Source organism: Oreochromis aureus, linkage group 17, assembly GCF_013358895.1.
Source record: "Oreochromis aureus strain Israel breed Guangdong linkage group 17, ZZ_aureus, whole genome shotgun sequence".
Classification (NCBI taxonomy): domain Eukaryota; kingdom Metazoa; phylum Chordata; class Actinopteri; order Cichliformes; family Cichlidae; genus Oreochromis; species Oreochromis aureus.
The window spans coordinates 19141433-19164718 of record NC_052958.1 but is presented as its reverse complement, the minus strand read 5'-3'; the positions used below and the strand labels follow the sequence as shown (position 1 = coordinate 19164718).

Below are 23286 nucleotides of genomic sequence, written 5' to 3'. Positions count from 1 at the left end.
CGCTGCTGCTCGGCCACATAAATCAACACAGACACTGATATTCACAGTGTGGCAACATAAACAGAGAAACCACACACACACACACACACACACTCACAGATAGACAGACAGAGGGAGGAGCATGCGTTTTCCCCACGTCAGGGTCACAGCACATCAATAGCAGCCATGATTATCATGATCAGCTCTAATGAGGGGGCTACGGGGGTGAATGCCACTCGTTCTTTTTTTCCCTTAACACAGCCTGTTATTACCGCTTTTTTTTGTCTCTTTCTCTCTGACTCGCAGGGGTTCACACACGCCGTGCTCGTCTTATACCATGTAATTCTCTCCCCAATCACACTCCTGTCATCCTGCCCTGTCACCAGGCCTGACAATGCTGACAAGGGCGCCCCAAAAACTCGGGTGAGGGGGGGGACACAAAAGAGCCGCGACTAGGTCCCCATTATGGCACCGCTGGGGTCACTGTGCAGCTGATGAGGTCTGTAACACCACCTGCCAATTTGCGGTTGTTGTGTCAAGGGTGCTGCTTATTTGTCACAGTTTGGAGACTTTGCCAAAGTTTGCCCTAGTTGGAAAATCTGCAATTGGAAAAATGGAGAGTAAAGCGGCGACGCGGATTTTTATCCCAAGACCGAGGACGTGACTGTGCCAGCTTCTGCTAAAGCTCTGGATGGACTTCTAGCTTTTAGGTGAATGTGTCACACTGGTCGTCTGCACACCTTGCATGTGGCGTTAGAGGTCTGCACAGGTCCTAACCTGAAGCCACAGTATTGTCTTTAACACCTAGTGCGGCTTGTACCTCCTAATTGGACATCTGAACCGGAGATTCAAGGCTAGTTTTCATTGTATTCTTTCAAAATCGCACAAAAAAAGACGGCTATTGCAATACACACTGATTTGCAAATTAACTAAACCCCAGCATAATCTGAGCCTGAAGCTTTACACAAATAAACAAAAGACCCAAAACCCCTGAGTGGCTCAAATTATGTAATAAATCTCTCCTTTCTTTCTGAATGGCAGCTCCACAGACACTACAGAAGTCAGCAGCACCATAACTCTTTTATGGAAAAGAGACATCTTATAAATGAAAATCACCTCATTAAATAAACTCTCGTCAAATTAATCATTATTTTTACCGCCTGCATGAGGCGCAGGAAAGCCGAGATTTTGTTACAACTCACATTTCCTAAAGATACAAGCTGAATTCATTTAAATTTACACACCGAATAAAAGAATTTAGTTGGATAATCATAAAGATTGAAAGCATAGGTAGACTTGCACCAAACAGTTAATACTTTACATTTAATGCTTTAAAAAAAAATCATCAAGTAAAAAATCATCAAATGTAAGGTGAACAGTTATACCCTGTAGGTTGAGGGGATGGAATTGGCCTCATGTGTGAGTGAAGAATGAAGGATAATAATGGTTAAAAATAATAATAAAAATAATGTAAAATAAAAAAGTATACACATGTAAATAATGTTTATGGACTGTTAATAAGATATAGACTACTTCAGAACACAATTAACACCTCTGAGTATTTACATTACTCGTACACTTTGCCTAACTTGTAACTTAACAAACAGGGTTAAAAAAGTATTATTGTTACTATTCTTATTCACAATGTTTATTTTAAACCCTTAACAAGCTTCGGTTTTGTTTGATTAGCACACAATTGTAATAATAATTATAATAAAGAGTTCGCAGTCGTCTGAAATGATCTCTACACATAGAAACTGCCAACGACTTTATTAAAAGTAATCTAATAAGGCCGTTAACACTTTTACAGTCTTATTAAAACTTCCTGCATGTTAATTAAATAGACTGTAAATAAAAGGTGGATGAATGGTTTTGCGTGCTCACATCTTGTTTCAGAACATGAAGGCTTCCCATCATGACTTTGTTAACTAGTGGATGATGTCACAGTGGTTACAGCCACCTTTTATATACAGTCTATGCTTGAGTAGCACTTACCAACTTATAATCGCGTTTCACAAAAAGCTAAGCATTTGCTAACTGTTGTGGTTTAAAGATTTTATTCTCCTTGTGCTGAGGAAAAATTGATATCACATTTCTCTTAAGCGGGCAGAATAAGACGTACATAATGGTTACGTGTTAAAGCAGCGCTCCTTTAGTCCTTACATCGAGGCATTCAATTCACTGGACCTGTGTCAGAAGTGCTCCAGGAAATGTTACTCAGCCTAACCTATTAAAGTAGTAAGTCGCGGCTTTTACTAAAGAAGTGACTCAAAGATGAGACAGACATATAATTGCCAGCACATTAACAGAGTGAAGTGCATGTATTAAAGGCACTAAAGAGACAGAGAGTTGAAGAAAGGGCAAGAGTACCATACCTCCATAGTCTGAGACTGGTGCATGGCTTTGATTGCATTCTGTGCCATAGCTCTGGTGGAAAACGTGACAAACGCACATCCTGTAACGAGGGAGGGGGGGCAGAGGGAGGGAGGGATGGAGGGGGAGTGGGAGGGAGGGCAGAAGGGCAGGAGGAGGAGGAGGAGGAGGAGGGAAGACAAGAAAGAACAAAAACAAGACAAAAGGGTTGGACACGTCGTCGTTATAAAAACCCAAAACAGAGATTGATACAGAGAACAGCTCACAGGCAGACAACAGTGTTCTCAGTCGCTGTAGAAACAACAGGCGAAAAACGAGTACAGTGTAATGACAACCACAACCCCTCCCCGCCCCATCCACCACAGGACACCTGGGACAATAACCATCGGAGCGTCGGATTGGCTGTTGATGCCTTCCCGCTTCCTTGCCCCTCCTCCTCCTCCTTCCTCTCGCTCCCACACACACACACACCAGTCGAATTCGTCATACCTGTATTCAGCCGCTCTCATCTCTCAGCAATTGAGCGGTGTAAAGCAGGCCAAATTTGCATGAAAACAATTTGAATCCATTTGGGCCGTTCATGTTGTTTTGTGTGTCTGATTGGGTGCCCTCTCTTTCTGTCTTTGTCAGACAGGAAAGAGATGTGATAGAGGAGGGCGAGGTGAGGGGGCGGCATCAGCAGGGGGCTCGGGAAGACGGGAGGATAGGAAATGATATTAATTCAATCCACAGGGAGAGGAAGGCAAATAGGAAGTGGAGGTGTGGTCGACCTCCTCCGTGACTGACACTGATTTTAGCCAATCAAGATTGGACACAGCCAGAGGCAATTTTAGGGGAGTTTGTTATCAGTTGTTTGTGGGTAAGGGGTGGGAGGAGGGGGTGCAAGGTTGTGTTTGTCTGACTGGTTAGGGAGTGATTAGAGGAGATAATGTGAGAAGTGCTTCAACAACACCCCAGGCTAATAATATGCTAACAAACTCACCAAGCCATGTTAGCGCAGCCAGGCCTGAACTGATTACACACATGCTTGCACGCACACACACACACACACACACACACACACACACACACACACACATACGTTCAGGTTCAGCTGGCTGACTCGTGGCTTGGCTAGGGAGGAAAAAACTAATAGCATGGGTCATCAGATAGACTCTCCCTGGCTGTGTGGATGGGATGAAAGGGCGGAGAGAGGGGGGAAAAAAGAGGAAATTGTGAGGATAATGCAACAGACAACAAGACAGAGAGAGAGGGGAAGGACAGATATGTTGAGGAATAGATGATCATTGTTCTCTTCCACCTCTATCACAAGCCGCCTGTAGCTGTGATAGAATGAGGATGAGAGAGACGAATGGTCAGTTTTTTCTCCTGACTACATCCACTGCTGCCTGGATTTTAAACTCAGGCGTTTCCCTGAGAAAACGTAGACCTGTACTTGTACAGTTACAAGTTTTCTTCGGGCTCTGACCGCCCTTTCTGGAGGGTAACACGTTTCTGATGAGCCTCACTGTTTAAAATCGAACGCTTCTTTGCTGGGTATAGGGCAGGTTGGTTTCTTTGATTGTTGGGCTGTTTCACAAACTGATTTTAAAACTCATAGTCACTGTTTGTCTCTTTTAATGCTGATTATGATCATTCCTTTTATATTTTGTACAGAGCGCTCAAACTGCTTGGTTACAGCTTTGGATCAAATCGCCAACTTTACAATTACAGGACGACCTGTTCTACGTCTACACACATTTGAGACACGGGGCACGCCAACCAAGCGAGTTAAACCCCCTATTAAGTTGAATATAACCAATTTTAAAATAAATATTTTTTAATATGCTTATTTTGATGCCAGCAAAGCATTTTGAACGTGTTTCAACAAAATCAAAATCAGGTTGATTAGTAATATGGTTACTTATAAAAGAACCAGGCTGGTACAGATAGGGAGGCAAAGACTACGTGGGCAAACATAATATTTTGAATTTTTTTTTTAAAATCATCTGTGGTATATAATACATTTTAAAAGATATAATCTATATTTAAAGATTCAGAATCTGAATCTGATCTTCAGCTTCTCGGGTGTCATTAAAAACACATCTCTGTCGTGGAAAGTTAAAACTCTACCATGAAAATATGAAAGCATATTTAAACAAGTTCCAGATGTGTGTCTCTTGGCCTCATTTTATTTTAATAGGAGATTAGGCAAAGTGGGGAACTCTGCTTTGGTTTGACCCATATTTAACTGGATCAGGTGACCCTGAACTCTCCCTCAGTTATGCTGCAACTGGTCTAGGCTTGTGGGGTCTTCCCATGATGCACTGCGTGTTTCTTCTTTCCTCACCCTTTCACTCTCTGTAGTTAATCATTAGTTATTATTAATCTCTCTCTCTCGTCTCACCTCCGTCCCCTCCCCCTCAAACTGCTGGATATTTCTTCCAGTTAAAAGGGAGTTTTTCCTTCTCACTGTCACCATGTGCTTGCTCACACAGGGTCTTTACTTTACAACATAAAGCAACTTCAGACAAACTCTTGTTGTGACTTATCGCTATATAGATAAAACTGAATTGAATTAAAGCAATGTCATTATCAGGCACACTAAACTGCTGGGTAGCTGAAATTATATATCCTAGGCAATAACGGGAAATGATTTAAAAACTAAAGTAACTGGTGTGGTTGAAAGAGGTCCTGCATCACAGTGGTCAGCACACCCTTGGTCCCAGCCTTTTTGAAAATCTTTTTCTGTCATCAAACTCAGACTGTGCACATATGTTTTCTCTGTTTTTAATAACTTGCATATATTGGCATTTTTTGTAACTTTACAAACCAGTTATCCATGTGGATATTTTTTGAAGGCATGGTTGCCAAACCTATATTATTAACACATGATAAGAGCAGAAATTATAGAACTCAAAAAGTTTACCGGGCCTTCCTCTTAGAGGTTCAAGACTGTGTGAACTAAGAAATTAACATATCAACTGAGGCCACAGTATTGAAGATTTAGTTTTTATAGTCTACACCATTTTCTGCATAGAATAACAAGTTTAAGTGATGGCTGTCAAGAAGAATGAGCCTTGGTCTTTAGTGAGAACAACTTTAGAACTGAAAGAAATACACTTGAACAGTTTTTATCATCCGAGCACTCAAATCAACATCTTCTGTGTTCAATTTTCAAAATGATTGTTCCTATTGGTTATGCAGACCTGTCTCTGATCTTATATGAAACCTATTGACCTTTCTTTTCTTCTTTTTTGTCACTGCCAACTGGAAGATAGAGTTCAATCACCTTTTATGTGAAACTACCTTGGTTACTTAACATTAAAGAGGCATGAAGGTGATAAAAAAAGAGACTGAAGCTCTGACCTAGTAAACATTTGATGCGTCCTTTGCAGTGCCAGGGCTGCTGTGGTAAGTGGTAGCGCTGAAGATAGGACATACAAAAAGGGGTCATTTTTCGATTTATTCAGGGGACTGTCTATTTTAGGTGGGCCACAATCTGCCATTTAACTGCTTATTTTACAGGAGGCTGCCTCCATCCTCTGCAGAGAAGTAATGCCCCAGAACTAGATCAGTTCTGCAGGGGGCATCCATTTGGGTTAGCCCTCCAGACTGGTCCTGATCGGTCCTGACTCTATTTATAAAACCGGTCAGCTACAACATCATCGGCTGTCACCTAAAGGAGACTCATCAGTTTGTCTCCAACTGTCAGACAGGATGCTTTTCATCTGCAAAGAAACATTTCTATCTTTAGCCCGTTTCTGCAGCTTGAAGCCAAAGCTTCTAAATAAGTGTGCGCCTGCACACTGATTCATTAATGTCGAAGCTGTTAATGAAAAAAAGAAACGCTTAGAGTCGAAGCCATACTTTCTGGCTGGTTGGTGCATGTCTTATTTTTCACAGCACAGAGATGGGACGTGGCTCGAGCGCTAAAAATACCTCACGGGCCGCATTCTGTCGTCAGTGGAGAACCAAACAGTCCTTTAATGAAAGTAGGGTAGCTCCCCAGGCCCAGCCATCCACTGGTGGTGTGATCCATATTTTATTAATAGCGGGATGGTGGAGCGCTCTTCTGATTGATATCGAGATTTAATAGGACCTCAGCAGCGATGCTACGTGGGACTGAGGGCCCCTGGGAGTTGCAGGCACACAGAAATCCGTAAAGACCTATTTATTTCCAACCTGGTTTGGGGTGTTTGTTTACTAGCCAAGACCAAGCTGGACTACCAGTATTTCCTTTTTGACTAAGTGGTTTATATTAGTTCCACAGAAGCAAGGATTTGGCCATTGCATCTAAAATATTCATGAGGACAAAAGAGAGGAGCTGAAGAGGGATGGAAGAAGGAAACAGGGAAGGGAGGGAAGGAGGCCGGTGTGGGATGTCTGAGAAAAAGAGGACAAATTGATGCAAGAACGGATTCTAGGACAGCCAGGGTGAATATAGAGACGGGGAGGGCCGTGTCGTTCGCAGAAGCAGAGGAACATGGGAGTTTGAGTAGTGTGGTTTCAGGCAAAGACTGGTTCAAGATAGAGACAACCTTCAGAAGAAAAGGAGGAAGATCAGACTCGAGTCAACAATAAAACATCCATAACATTCAACAGCCACAGAAAAATATATATATCACCAACATAACCACACTGAACCTGCGTGACGATGACAGCGACAGCTCCCGTGACAGAAGGAGGAAGAATAGAAGGACAGAGATTCGCAAAAAGCCCCTCCATCTCCTCAGCACATAGAAACCACAAAGGGGCAGGGAAGGGGGAGGTAGGGTATACTGGGAGGATGTTTGAAATGAGCCGTGAGGGGAGGCAGGTGTGTGCTTGTGGGAAGAAATGGTTGATGATGATTATTTAGATAGGTAACATAGCTAAAAATAGATTGATAGATGATCATCATATCTGCTCGTACCTACAGAACACACCTGTCACACCCAGCAGCTGACTAATCTGACTGATTTGACACCTGGTTAATAGGTCCATTTCTTTTCTTTAAAAGCAGCCCTGGAGCACTTTGAGAAGAGCGCCAAGAGTGTGCCAATTACGAAGGAAACTCGCCAGGAATTTGCTTTTTTGCTGTGGAGGCAGCTCATACCCTTCTCCAAATCAACTGAATTGGAGATGTTGCCACATTCAGAGTCATAAAAACGTTTTTCTTTTCTTTTATGGTCGTGTTACTTTTTCATTATTGCTCTATGACTCCTGCCAAGTCCCCAAATGGCCAAATCAGCACCTGCTTTCCTCACCAACTGAAAAAAATGAAAGGGAAATGGCTGGTATTACAAGGGTTTCGTGTGAGCTGTCAGTAATAACCATAATTTGCTTGAAATTCTAAATTTGAGGGCAGGCTTTCCTCAATATCAGTTTGGCACTGGACTCAAATTTGGTTCAACAAGTGATTTATGTCAACAGTAACTGAGACTGGTATCAAATAACTGGTAAGATCATTCACTGAAGATAAAAGATCAATGTAGCTATGGTGTGCTGCATACGCCTTGAGCAGAGCAATGCTTTTTGAAACTGGCAACGAGCACAGGGTGGATTTGACTGAGAAACCTGTCGATCACATAACCTAACATAAACTCGTATACTGATGTAATAAAGTGGGATCTTCTTCTCATAGACTTCTACACAAGCTTTCTGCAACAGGAGGGATCGCCCCCTGCTGACCTTTAAAAGGAATGGAGATTTAAAGCACTTTATTTATTCTCTTTCTCTCTAGATTTCTCTAGATAAACAGATTTACTTGTCTACTACACTGACTTTATAGTTTTTTCTAGTTCGTTTCTTATCAAGTCAAAAAAAAAGTAAATAAAGTTGCAGTAAAATTATGAAACTGCTTTAAAATTCAAATTTGTTGCTACGCAAAACATAACCAATCCTTTTATTTCAACACTACAAAGCCAACAAAGCAGCAACTCACGTCCCGATTTGGACAGCGGATTTGAAAATTCCCACTGCTCTGCGCTGGAAGTACAGAGCTTAAGACTGGCTTATGGACAGGCTAAACCGGAACAGCAGGGAAGGTGGAGGATATGAACAGAGGTTAGTAGGCGAGAAGGAGGAGTGGGAGAGGGGATGTTTGGGGATGAAGCTGACAGAGCAAGAAGGGGAGAAGAAAGAATGGGGGTGGGGGGTATATAGAGCGAAAGAGGAGAAGCATGTATTCACAGTAGTGGCCACAGCAGCCTCGAGATGCTGCTCCAGTTCATTTGCATTGACTTTTTAAAATGACTCTTTCAAGACCTTGAAGGAAAACATTTAGGAAGAAGCAGTTGGTTGAAAACAGAATCTGATACAAAGGCTGGGCTGTATTAGGCATATAAGGTATACTGGGCTTGTTGCATTCATTTAATTTCTATAAACAGATATCTATACATAAATATGGTTCATATTTTAGTCCGTTTGTACTCTGAGGGCCAGTCATGCTTGAGCAGGCTTTGGTTCCATGAAAACTGAGTCAATCCCAACAGACTTCCATGTTAAAATCCCCAACTTTACGGCAACTTTCCAGCAGAAACTCTTTTTGGAGTTAAAATTAGGGATCTAGCTGCTGTCGTCTGCTAGTTGTCTCTGTTAACTGTCTCGAGGCTTAGCCTCTGTTAATAAGAATAATTAAAATAGGCTTCATGTGCTTTTAGGAACTCTTTTAAATGGGATTATCTGACTATACCTATCAGTTTTTATCTGGGAATTTGTGCTTCCGTTATAATGAGTAAAATTCTTAGTTACTTCTTAGATACTTCTTAGATACTTAGCAGTTATTAGCAGGTGTTTGCGCCTCTGCAGGTAAAGCTAACCAAGCTTGTTTGCACTGGCAGATGGCTTAACATTCCCCACTTTCATCCAAGTATGGTCACTTTGGATCCAAAAACCAAAAGTATGGTAGCTGATCCTGACGCTTTAAGAACAGGAAGTTTAGAATTAGTCTGTATACTTTACATACATTCAATGGTTTGCACCTCTCTCGTCCTCCACCTTGTCTCCAACAGCTATCATCAGAGGCCTAAAGACTCATTAGCAACCATCTGACAATCAGTGGTTGTGTAGGGAAAACTAGTGGTTGTTTGCTTGGCTAATGCCAACTTGATTGTAAACAATAACTAAACAATAACTACTACTATTTAACTTGCTTGGAAGATAAATTGGCATCGTTCATGCAAACTACAAGAGACCGCAGCAATCTTGCAGCAAACTTTAACAACCACTTACAACTGGTTGGTAAATACTAGAGATGGACCGATCCGATATTACGTATCGGATCGGTCCGATACTGACCTAAATTACTGGATCGGATATCGGCGAGAAATAAAAAATGTAATCCGATCCATTAAATATCAAAAAAACACCTCACAAAACTTGCGACACGGCGTAACTCGGCTCATAACCGTAGCACGTCGGAGCAGTGTGCCTCACGTGATAGAGCGGCTGTGAGTATTTGGAGCCTGGCTACCAAACCAGCATTTCATCTCCGAGGAAGTTATCCCAGAGAGAAGTAAAGCAAGTGTGTAAGTTCATCTCTGAATGTTTGTAAAGCGTTCCCATGTTAAGCTTAACAACCGATATATGGAGCGAGTGCCTCTCTCTCCCTCCCCCTCCTGCTGCTACTTCAATCATGAAACTGATCAATGATCAGCTGATCGGCTTTTCTGTCGCGAGTCCGTCTCTCTTCTTTGTATTTGGCCCACTTTGCACCAGAAAGAGGAAACCAGCGGCTGAACAACAGCAGCACGTTTAAACTTGATAAGCTGTTGTTAGAATTTATTTAATATTACTTTCTAGACCAGGATCTTTTTCTACGTAGCTGACGGCTGGTAACTGTGCAGGGGCGGATCTAGCAAAGTTTAGCCAGGGGGGCCGATAGGGCATGAACAGGGAAAAGGGGGCACAAAGACATACTTTTCTTTCTTATTCTCATTTAAAATGCCTAGCTTTTAATAAATAATTATCTGAATCTTACACCCAAAGTTTTAATCTGATGTAAAATGTATAGAAGTCCATTACTGTATATAGTAACTATTAAGTCTAATCTACCCTAGTAAGCTATAGTACTTTTTCCTTTGGGAAAGTACCATCTGTGAATTCTGCAATTCTGTTGAAGAAAGATGTTGACTCTATTTAATTATTCTTGAAAAATAATTTATTTCTGTGCATTTTTTTCCACACTGCATCAAATTAAAGTTGATTACATCGATTAAGCATCATGAGGTGGAGGGTGGGGGGTGGTTCCCTATTTTCTTTTTGCTGGGAGTTTGCAACCCTATTAGTTAGGTTGCTTAATATTTCTGCTAAGTACTCTTTAAAATACCAGAATAGGGAGGATGGAGTAGGTTTAAGTTTATTAGATTGATCAGTGTTGCTGAACTATGAAATATTTTGGGTGCAGTGTATTTTTTACATACAGGTATAACAGAATAGCTTTAGTGTTGTTGTTTATTTAAACTTGAGTATGAACTTATACAAAATGCAGCAAGATATTAAAAAAACAGTTTTATTGATTAAAAAACACACTATGTCGGATTCATATCGGTATCGGCAGATATCCAAATTTATGATATCGGTATCGGTATCGGACATAAAAAAGTGGTATCGTGCCATCTCTAGTAAATACACATGTGGTTGCCGAGGGTTGCTAAAGAGTCTAAAGGCCTGTGTGACTGAGGCCATACAACACCAGCTAATCTAGAATAATTTTATCTTGTAATATGCAGAAAATAAAATAACCTTTAAACTACAACTTGATGCCCCTGTACACCCAATATGTGGATAAACTGGCAGAGCCTTTTGAGAGCCCTGCTCCAGCTTCAGCTTTAATTATTTCTGCTCTCATTCTATTGCTTATTATTATCACTAGAATTTCTGCAGTCTCAAACAAACAAAACCTGATAATATGGGCTCTAAAATGGCCTTCGATGTCTTTATGACCTGCACAGAGCTCTTCCACTGCAGACCTTTGATGGCTAATAATTGATTTTATTTTGGCGAACCATTCGATAACCATCTTCTGAACCACTCAGACTCCAGGAAATAAAAAAGGACAGAGTGCACTTCCACTTGCCGAAGACAATGAATGGCTCAAGGCTGACTTTCAATTAGAAAATGAAGCCTACACACACAAACATTTATTGTTGGTGCTGTCAGGTGTGCAGCTTGATCACAACATTAAAATACTATTTCAGGTAAATGGGGGAATCTAATTTAATAGGCACGGGCACATTATGCACAATGAAAGGCTCATCATTTTTCTATACTGCTGATTCGCAGGGGGAATATTTATGACCCCAAAAAGTTTTTATATGTCTTGCGTGAAGACAATAATCACCGCAGTTTTAAGTAAACAGTCTTTTCTCGCAACACTGACAGCTCGGAAAACACTTCCAGAGGTAGACAGTGAAGTGAAAAATGGCTGAGAAGGTGAGAATGAGCGGCCTCTTATGCAGCACAAACGCTTTTAAGCAGGCAAATAACAATAAACTGCAAAACATTAAGGCGGTTGGGAACTTTTTCAAGTCAGTTTTTCACCAGTTTTTAATAGATTTTATTTGAAAAAGTCCCAACTTGTTATTACTATTTGCTTTAAGTGCTCTGAGAGTCAGCCATTGGCTCAGAGCCCATCTTCAACCAGTCAACTCTTATCACAAAATTGCGAGGTAAATACTCCCAAGTGAGGATTTTGAGTCATTACACAAGTTAATGCGATGAACTGTAGCTGCTGGAGGCCACGCAGGTGTTAATGTTCACATGAGGAGCATCAAGTCTGGATCGAAGTGAGTCAGAGGGAAAGGTACCTCTGCTGAGCCCGTCGGGCCCTCGGAGGATCCGGCATTCCTCGATCTGTCCAAACGCAGAGAACATGACCCGGATGTCGTTCTCGTTGCACTTCTTCGACACCATGCCGATGAACAACTTCCTGTCTTCCACTGCTGTAAGGAGAACCGAGACACAAGATGAATGAAGAGATTTTATGACATTAACACCGTGTGCACGCTAAGTGTTTCCTTTTCCTCTCAAATGACTTTAAACATTTCCTTAATACCTATTTCACTCTTTTAATCAGAAAAGACCTCAGGTGCCCTCAAAAAAAACACTCTGACATAACTGGAATCGGCTTCTAAGGCAGATAGAAACATGACATAAACAAAAACAGTTTGAAAGCTTAATCTGCTGAACTTTGGGTTTTATTGTAAATTATGGCCTTAACCCAAATGTTATATAAGACAAAACTCACTTAGTCATAAAGCCCGTTGCGTCCAGAATAGTTTGAGGGTTTTTTCTTGATGCTGAGCTAATGAGCTGCTACTAGCTTTATATCTATTATCCAGGCATTTAAGTGTTTTCAGTGTTTGTTGTGAAAGCAAATAAGTACTTTAAAGCTGGTGTAGGCAAATTTCTTTTGGTTTTGCTCATTAGACAAAAAATAGGGTTTAACAGAGTACTATCACCTGGAAGAGTGGGGTTCAAAGTCCCTATACGCCACATGGATTACATGCTGGATAGTGGGTGGGGCTTAAAAATGATCCCTTGGGCTATAACCTCCGGTTTGACTGACTCATTAGCTGTGCCATCACTGGAGCATATTTCCTAAGCACAGGAATGCTTCATGACTAATCAAAGTCCTTCCAGAAGCAAGTCTAGGTACTCAGCAGCCATATTGGTAATACCTCCCTAGGTTGTTATTTTGAAGTATTATTGAAATTAACTTTAATTTATTAACTGCTTATCCAATTCAGAGTCACAGAGGGGCTAGAGCCTATCCCAGCTGTCACAGGGTGAGAGGCTGGGTACACTCTGGGCAGGTTGTCGGTCTATCGCAGGGCTCAAACAGAGAAAGAGTGTGTTAACACTCACAGCCACACCTATGGCCAACCACTGCACCTAACATGCGTGTGGTCGGAGTGTGGGAGAACGTCAGAGCACCTGGAGAACCAGGAGAGAACTCATACAAGCACTGGGAGAACCTCCACACAGAACGGTTTCAAACCAGGGTTCACTAATAACTTTATGCTTAAAAAGTTTGCTGACAAATAAGCTGTTACAGATTTCTTTCATAGATTTCATATTAGGACTGCCACTTTTCTCTCCTATAATGTTTCTGGTTTAATCCCGTGCTTTTGCCGGCTGAAGGAAGGATTAACTGTAAAAAATTGGGTGTTTTGGAAATCGTTCTCACAACTTTAAACCCTCCCAAACTCAGATACGGTCTAACTTAAAGATTTACTGAACATTTCTGCCCCAAAGTTAGTGACACCACAAAAAAAAGTAATTATGGATGGATGTAGTGTGAACATCGCAGCAGCTCATAACCAACAATCAGCGCTTTATCATGTAAAAAAACATTGGCTAACTTGAGTTTGTTAGGACATAAAACTTTGCTGATTTATTTAAGAGCAGTTCCAATTTTCTTTGCTTGAGGGTAGTTTCTGTTTCTGTTTTGTGTAGTTTACGACTAATCACATTCAAAGCCATTTTTTAAATATATATACCAAGGAGAGTATGCTGTGAAATAGTGATGTGTGGAAAAAAAGATTGGTAAGAACAAAGAGTAAAAGAAAAAAAAATAGATAAAAATGAAAAAGAGCGAAATGTGGAAAAATGGATTGAGACAAAAAAATGTAGCAATCAAAAGAAACAGTCAAAGAAAGAAAAAAAGACAGTGGGAGAGCGATGAAGACAGACAGAGTTCATGTATTTCATCATGCCATCTGTGAGGCTCTGATCAATGTCTCATTATCACTTCAACACCGGCTCCTTGCTGAGACTCTTCAGCCTGTCCTCTCTCACCCCCTTCCTCCCTCCCTCCACCTCTCCTTCCTCCTCTATCCTCCTTCCTCCTCCCTCGTGAATTTCTCTCCTTCTCCTCTGCTGACACAATCCCTCCTTCCTCCGGTGCAATCTCGAGGAACGGGCGCAGGCGGCTGCAGGTGAAGGCGAGAAACTTGCCCCCGTGTGTTTTCCAGCGTGCGGCGTTAAGTTCGAATTAGGCTGAGAGCGAAACCCACATTCATTCGCTGAAACAATGCGCGCATGTGTGTGTGTGTTTATGTGTTCCCACTGCATTCAATGTAATGCTAATCCAATTCATTTTTAATGAGGAAACTGTCAGCTCTTACCGCGAGGCGAAAGAGATAAGCGGTCTGTTGCACTCTGGGAAATCAATAGCGCACTTGTTTATTTTGCTGTTTGAATTGTTTGTGTGTTTAAAAAACAAACCATCGGGATACGCTGCCAAGATAAGTGTTGCTTCAAAAAGCTTTAACTCCTTTGTACACACAGTGTGTGTGTGTGTGTGTGTGTGTGTGCGCGCATCACTCCAGAGAAAGATTACCACAAGTCTAACAGCAATGTAATTAATTTACTCTGTGTCGATAGGAAAGAAAGAGAGGAGATATCGTTACAATTGACTGTTTCTGTTTTTCGGACGAGGCGCACAGGCAGGCGGGCGGGTGATAAGACTCATAAAGCCGGCTCTGGGATGTATCAGGAGTCGGCTTTGCATTCGGGGATAAATCGGAGCAGAACTAGCCTCACGCTGAGCTCCAAAAATATTTAAAAGATGCCGAAGAAAGAATCACAAAGGTTTAGGGAAGTGTTAAAAAAAACCACACACACGCACAAGATTAACCAATACTGTTATCTCTCTCAGTCTCTTTCTCTTCTTCCATCTCCACTGACTAAACTAATAAAGCTCTGCGCAGCCATACGTCACTGTTACAGCGGATCTAACACTGGGTTTATTAAAGGTCATTACCGTTAAATGGATGGACGTGTAACGTATGGTCTGCTCTATATTTCACCATTCCCACTGTGAGCAGCGGCTTCTTTATTAAGTTCCACCATCCTTACCCTGACAGTTATTTCTTATAAAGTGATATTTGGCCATATTTCAGTGGAGCGGATGATGGCTTTTATAAGCATTTCTCCCCCTGCCTTCCCAGATGCTGTCATTTTGCTCTCCTCCCCTGCAGTGGACAGTGACATACATGGCAGGCTAGAAGGAAACCTCTGTGATGCTACTGTGGCAAATCAGCTGCATTTAACGTACACGTGAGTTCTGCATGTGTGCGAGAAATGCTATTAAATGTAGCATTGCTGGCTTTAAATGGGCAGTTCATCCAATCCAAAATTCTGCTCAATTACTCAGCATTAAGGGTCACTTCATCCAAACTGCAAAAACCTACATTTTCTCACTTAACTGTCTAAATAATTTTAATTTCATTTGCCAAATTTTCACATAGCCTATGCGCTGCTAAGGTTTCTTGAGCTCTGACGCACTAAATAATTCTAATGGGAACCATTTCACACCAAAAAAATCCCCAAATTGAGGTCTTCTGGTTATTCATCCAGCAAAACTGCAAATCTGCTCCGAGGAAGATTAGATGTTTTTTTCTTTCAGAACTGCATTCTTGTTTTTACATTTTTTGAACCGCAAAAATTGAGATGTGCTAATTTCTGATGCAGCTGGAGTCTGAGCAGCGAAACGTGTGAAAATAACGGCTCTTGTGTGAATTTACAGAGAAGGTAAGGAAAGCCCGAGTTATTACCTCATAGTGTGAAGAACAAAAAGTCACAGCAGCATATTTACTTTAAAAATGTCAAGAAAAAAAAGAGTTATTAAATTTTTTTGCTTGACATTCAAGTTTGGTTCAGGTTTGGTACTGAAAACATCCACTATGGGCCATAAGAAGAATTAAAAAAGTCTGTTTGACTATTTTGAAATAACTTCCCAGAGTCCTGCCATTTAATAACCCGACCTCAAGAGTACATAAAAGCTAAACTCTGCAAGGGAAAATGAGAAACAATGATTGTTTTTAGCACCTAAGTCAGTGGTCTCCATCTTTTTTCAGCTGCCTTGCACAAACATGCCCTAATAAGTTCATTTGAACTTAGTTTAAATGGGATCAGGACTTCCTTAATTTATTTTAGCTGCCCATAACTTTAGCTTAACATTAAAACAATGGTGCTTTTACTTTTTGTTACTAATTTATTTAACAGGTTGTGATATGATTGTTAGGTTGTGTTATGACAGTTAGTGACCAATTTCCCTGAGTTTATCAATTACAGTTCAGTTTGTTAACTATTAATCCAAAGTTTAGTTGTTAATCCAGGCTTTTCACTAACAGCTAACTGCTAACTAATAGTCACATTTGTTGCTAAATTTCATTCATAACTTCAAAATAATAACTTTAGCTATCTATTGTGTTTGTGAACACTTTCAACTGTTTTCCTTCAACATGTCTTCTGTTTGATCAATGTCTTCATTTTACGGCAAAGAAACCAAATTATTTCCTCCTGGATTTAGTGGGACAGGTTCCTGTTTTTACGTCAGTTATATCGTTGTCCATGACTGAAAGCTCACGTCCATCGAAGCAATCCAACAGTTTGAGTAATGGTAAGAAGTAAAGTGACCATCTGGAAATAAATAAGGAACTAACTTCGCCTTTAACAAAGAGATAACATATTTGTGAGTTGATTTTTAAAGGTCTGCATCTTCACTCAACAAAATGTGCGACAGAAGAAGCGATGAAGTATTTATAAATGGGCTAACAGATAACGGCAGGCCTACCCTTTAAAGATGGATCCACTGGTATTACACACTGTCCAACAGCTTCCTCTTTGAATGAGAAGGAATGGAGGATGAGGCTCGGTATAGGAAATCAATTCAGAGCTGGATCTGCGGTATGTAGTTCGGGAACAGGGTGATCTGAGGATGGGCGTGTGCGACACTGCTTGTGTGCATGCACGCGCGCGTGTGTGTAATAGATGCATTAGGGAGAGCGTGTGCGGCAAGAGGAGAGTGCATACAACATGTTTGTATGAGTGAGCAGCCACAGGGGAGAGAGGCCGGTTCACAACGAGGCCAAAACGATTCAACTTTCACTGACCTCCTTATGAACCACCTTAATAATTCATCACACATAGAAAAATATATTTATATATATCAGTATTGCCCCATCACACCCCCTTTCTCTCCTCTGCTCTATGTTTCAATCTTTTCCCCGAGTCCCCCGCGCTGTCTGCCAATCAAGCAGAGATAGCCATTACCAAGCAAAATTCGAAAAAGGCTATTGATGCATGCGTGCTTGTGTGTGTGTGTGTGTGTGTGTGTGATATTGATGGGTCTGTCACTGTGCATGTGTGCAGTGCCACTCACCATTAGATTTCTCACTGTCTGCAGGTTTCATCTGAATAGGGTGGTGCATCTGTAGAGACAGAAAACAAGGACAAAAAAACACCCCATCAAATATCGGTACACATGCCCAAAAACACAATATGACGAATGCTGCAATTCACTTTGTCTCTTCACATCCAAATTAAATCCCAAGAGGATTTCATACGCTGTTAATTACACATGTTTTATAGAGATGCTTTTGTCAGATAAGAAATATGGCTGCGATTGCTTTGGTTTTCCCACAGCAGATAGAAATCTGCGTGAGACACAGTACGCCGCTCAGCTCCGGAGGGCGGCGGTAGAGCATCTAAACCGGTTTTCTCCAGCAAATGCCAGAAAACACGAGGAGGAGATGAAGTTATAGGGGTCAAGAGGGCAAGAGGAAGGACAGAAATGAGACCGCATGCAAGAGCCAGAGCATGGGAAAGTACGAGGAGGGTGCACATCAGCAAAAACCGAGAAGTAAATAAAAGAGGAAGAAGAGGAGGAAGAAAAAAAGCGAGCGGTTTTCTGCTTGACATTTCTAAATCGCTTAGAAATAACTACCCAGGGACATAAACACATGGAAGATAACAGTTTGCTTGCAATAAGTCCACTCACTCACTTCAACAACTGCAACTGATTATTGTGGAGATAAAAGCTTCATACAATAGTCGGCCAGATGACCGCCAGCATGAAAAATGCTGGTGCTGGTGCGTTGCACACTGAGAGACATTAGCATATAAACATAACCTTTCAATATTTGGAATATTTCAGCATTGTTATTTGCCTGTCACTGTCACAGAAGGAAGACCTAAAAAGAGTTTATTTTCACAAATCACTGACCGAGAACTCACTTTGGTTTCACTCAGTTTACAGACATAAACTCGATCCTTGCACAGGTTGTATATGATAATGTTAATGTACGATCAGCTGGAGAGGACTTTATGTTTCAGGCTTCCTAACCTGCTTCATAGTTCAGACGGTAAGAGATATTACTCTGCTAGATCTGAAGTATGAAGTCTGACATTAGAGCAGGATTGGTCAAAGAACATCATGTTTCCTGTCTCCTGCTTGCTCTGCAACACCACCCCTCTTTAAAACCAGAGCATTTTCAGCAGTGCAAAGTCATCAGACATGGATGATTTCCTGTTGTGTACAACATATGGCTCTAGACCAGGCTTGGACCTGACTCTTCAACGGATTCTCATCCGAGTGGTGTCTATCAGAAACTACTGGCATTAAAGATAGGCAAATTGTCTTTTGCACTGTTTTTAAGGAGAGACCAAGTCCTCGTTAACCAAACTTTATCGTCTCACAAATGTGTCAGTTCGTGTACAAGCTTCTGTTCGGACAAGGGGCGATGAGAGGGTCCTCCAAGGTTTTCAAAAAAACCCACGAAATAAACTTCATAGATCAAGAAGTTCAGCATAAAAAGCTGTGTCAGCGACTGCTGTGGACACTTTATATTGTTTTTAACACTCAGTTTCACTTTGTATGTTGGAAGTTAGAATGTCGCTTTCCACCGCAGCTCACAGATGGACTAACAACAGCACAAAGGAAGAGTGGCCCACAGACCAGTTGTACCAAATACCTTGTACACTGCTTCTGTCTGGTAAAAGAGCCCACTGCAGGCAGACTGGACATTTTTTTAACATTATTTTTACTTTTGCTTTTACTTGCTGTGTTCAAGGGTAGGCACCAAAAACAGCTTGGTTGGTACTAGAAAAAGAGCTTTGGGTTAAAATGAAAAAACTACCCAGTGCACATAAATGTTACACCAAGGGTTCCTGAACAGTTGTCCATATGTGATAAGTACCATGCCGTGTGCCACACACCACAGACACCAAAGGCATCTCAAACTTTATAAGCTTTACACCAGCTGAACATCTGGCTAAAATTGATTTCAGAGCCAAAGGCTGGACACAGGGGTCAAGGTAGAGCCACCTGCCACAAAACCAAAGATGAAGCCTGCCCAGGACCCACATACTCATAGAACTGAAGTTACAGCCATTACTGTTTTTCTAGCACAGTCAGTGCTAGAAAAACAGGTACCATTTCTCAATTGTTTTTCCCACAAAGACATATTTTAACCACTCAACTTAGAGTTACATTAAAAAGCTTATCACATGCTAGAGCCTCTGACAGATCAGCGACCTGTCAGATAGGAAGTGGTTTAAGTTGTGATCTGATTACATACTTTCGCATTAGGCATTTCTGTTAACAGTCATTCTTATTGAACTGATTCTGCTCGGATTAATGTTGGATCTTACTGCACACAAGGTTGGCCCCAGTTCAAAGTAAACTGTCCTGCACATCCTTCTTTGGCTTTTGGCTGCCTTTAGGTTGCCGACTGGCTTGCATGAGACAGCTGGAATAGCAGGAAAAAGACATTTGAAATTGCTGGAGGGATTTTTTTTCCTTGATCAAACTGCAGCTGTCATTTAGACCCGATTTGATCTCAGTATGATCCAGACCAACTGAAGACCCAGCCCGGCTTATCTTGATGCATTCTGACTGCAGTGCATTGTGTAAGTATTTACACTTTGCAATTTTTTTTTCTTCTTTATCCACACGCACAGTATTAAGAAACAGATTGCCCGTCTTTAGCAGGTGTAAATGGGGTTTAATGCCTGCATTTAGACTCGTCTTTTTAGATCCTGGATATCTCTCTGATGTATCCAAGAAGCAGTTTAATGGAGCTGAATGATGGATGTGTTTTTTAGGTGGTGAGTCTTCTTTTATGGAAAACAAAAAAAAACAAAAAAAAAACCACTTCACAGATGAGACGGCTCCCCCTCCCTCGCCCTCCTTCATGCTCTCCTCCTCTGTCCCTTTTTTTATTCCCTCCATCTCTCTTTCCTTTATGGGAGATTATGTGGCTGTTTGATCTGCGGAGAGACGAATGACAGTGATTCTCCAAATCTAGCCCAGTATCAATCACACTCAGAGTCAAATACCAGCCGTGAGTGAGTAGGTCTGTGTCTGTGCGAGCGTGCATAAATGTGTGTGTGTGTCCGTGCGGGTGTGTATGTGCCCTGTCTTACCCATAACGCCCCTGGGCTCAGTCACGCTGTGACAGAAGGCTTTGATCTTCCAATTCTATCACACACCTTTATCCCAACTCTCTCCCTTCTTGCTCGCTTCCTTATCATCCTCACTCTGCTTTTTTTCCCCCCTCCCCCCTCGTCTCGCAGACCTGTCCCAGATGAACACACACACACACACACACACACACACACACACACACACACACACACACACACACACACACACACACCTACTCTGTTGATTAGTTCCCAAACCTGCCTGATGGGAGCAGTCAGTGGTGAATGAGGAAGAAACAATGTAGCAATAAAAGGGAGAAAGAAAGAGAGAAGAAAATCATCAAATAGAAGAGAAGACAAAGAAAGAAAAAAAAGCAAGAAATAAAGCAAAAAACCCAAGAATGAAGCGAGAAAGAAATAAAGAAGCAGGAGAAAATGAGAAAAAAGTAAGTAAGGAAACAACAAAGGCAGGAAAAAAGAAAGTAAGATAAAAATTAAAAAATAGCAACATAAGGAAACATAAGAAAGAAAGAATACAAGCTAAAGAGAAGAAAGTGTGAAATAAATAAGGAAGAAAAGGAAAAAAGAAAGACCAAAAGATGAAAGAAAGACTAATTGAAAAGATGCAAACAAGAAATAAAGCAAAGAAAAAAGATAACTAGAGAGATAGATAACAACCTAAAGAGAAGAAAATTACAAAGAAATTACAAAGAAAGGAAAAAAAAGAAAAAGTGAGACATGGTGAGACAGTGGATCCAACCAGAGGGAGGAAAGATAATAAATATCATATCATATATCATATGGATAGAATGAGAGCCGTAGACTGTGGACAGTCAGAAATAATCGGCAACCCTTCAGGCTGGAGTCTCAGTACAGTATCACTAACACAAGGACAGATGCAGGGACATGGAAGAGGAGTGTGTGTGTGTGTGTGTGTGTGTGTGTGTGTGTGTGTGTGTGTGGAGGAGGGGGGGTGTTGAAGCCACATCAAAAGAAGGAAAGTCATGTCAAAGCAAACCTGGAAGTCACATCAAGTCAGTTTTCGTTAATCCATTTCAAAGTCTGTCCTCCAAAGGCAAAAAACAAAAACAAAAAACAAAAACAAAAGGCATGACAGCATCCGCCGCGCTGCTGTCGTTCACCCCTGAAAAACACTGCCAAAAGCTGCACACACACACACACACACACACACACACACACACACACACACACAGGTACAAAAACTATGTCTGGCTTTCAGGCGTCTCCTCCTCAGGTCTGTCTACCCAGAATGCCCGGTGGGCGGGTGGCGCTGTCGACATGTTTGATCTTGGCGAGTTCCCGCCGAGATCCACAAAGCAAGACTCTCCTCCGCTATCCCACAATTCCACTGCGAGGTTTCTTCTCACTTGGCGGCCCCACAGCCGCAGTCTACCATTAATTATGTGCTCTGCGGGAGCCCGGCACAACTACTAAGTCCTCGGTGCGCTCAGACTCATAAAAAAAGCCCAGAGAACCAAAAAAACTCCACAACGTGAAGCCACGTGTGCAGCCGCCTCGATGCTGCGCTGGCATTTAGCTTCATAAATGTATGTGTTTAGTCACCAGGAAGCTTAATCTACTTCCTGTTTACCTGCTGCAAGCCTACGTGAGTGTTAATTCTCCCGTCTTTCCAGCCAAGAACTGAGTCGGCTTTCTTGGTAAATCTCTAATTGAAGTGGTTTTCATAAGCCACTCTAAGCCAGCGCATAATAATTAATCAACAACAAGATTTACAAAATAGGAAGAATGAGAAATCCTTCACAGGGCGGCTGTACAGTTAATGACACAAAGTTGAATTGAACGCAATTTCCCGATGTTTTGATTATTAGTAGGGAAAGTTTGCATGCGCTTTAAGGGGCTTATTATCTGCTTGTAGTGCATCCGCAGTGCACTTGAAATAAAGTGTCACCATTTGTTTTTAATCATTTTTCGAGCGCCTGAATTGCCTTGTTGCAAACTGCATATAGCTCGGTTCTGATTGACTGAGTCACACTGTGCCCCGCTGTAAAATACATGATAAATGCACACCTTTGAAAATCGATTAACATTTAATTTACATATTAATGTGCAGACGGAAAGTCACCGCTCACGCCGGTAATAATGAGTTGCCGAGCCGCCGTGTTGTTACTGTTTAAAAACCCCACTGCTGATAATAATAGCTCCTTTTAGCCGCTTTAAAGCAATATGTTATTATTATTAGCATGCTACATACTGTTTAAATTCTCCAGATTTGCTGTTTTTGGACAGCAGCTACATGGGAACCACAGTCTGTGATGACTGTAAGCGTATTCAGGGGTTTGATTATATTGTAACTGAAATCAGCGACCTTTAATGCCCCTAAAGACATCTCAGAAAGTTTAGCGTCAATCATGAGTGAGCAGCGAGAGTTAAAAACTAAACCTGTGATCACCTGTTGTTCAAACTGGGAGCTTCCTAATATACACATTACCTGTTTGTTTTCCCTTAAGTAGCTTTAAGATTGTTAAACTTCATTAAATCTATATGATTACACAAAAAAAATCAACTGAACAGGCATAAGTGGGCTCGTCCTGGGTTTAATTTTCACAAGATGTGCCTCCAATCTGAAAATGAAACGAGCAGCTCTGAAAATGGAACAAATGTTCTGACAAAGTCAAATAACAGCTGCGACATGCCGACTTTTTACAACTTTCAGATCAAAATAATAACTTGATATGCACAAAAAAGCCTAATTAAGGCCCTCCTGTGTCTGAGGCG

General features: G+C 41.4%; 1 protein-coding gene across 13 annotated transcripts in view; it reads right to left on the bottom strand.

The window, feature by feature from the left end:
- celf2 (cugbp, Elav-like family member 2) overlaps positions 1-23286 on the bottom strand; it is a 237151-nt gene that overhangs the window by 39619 nt on the left and 174246 nt on the right. For all 13 annotated transcript variants that reach the window (XM_039600905.1, XM_039600908.1, XM_039600909.1 and 10 more), the window contains 3 exons: positions 17486-17534; positions 12123-12257; positions 2355-2434 (listed from right to left, as the gene is read on the bottom strand). In XM_039600905.1, the coding sequence (XP_039456839.1) occupies positions 2355-2434; positions 12123-12257; positions 17486-17534 (264 nt within the window). The remainder of the gene's footprint in view (positions 1-2354; positions 2435-12122; positions 12258-17485; positions 17535-23286) is intronic.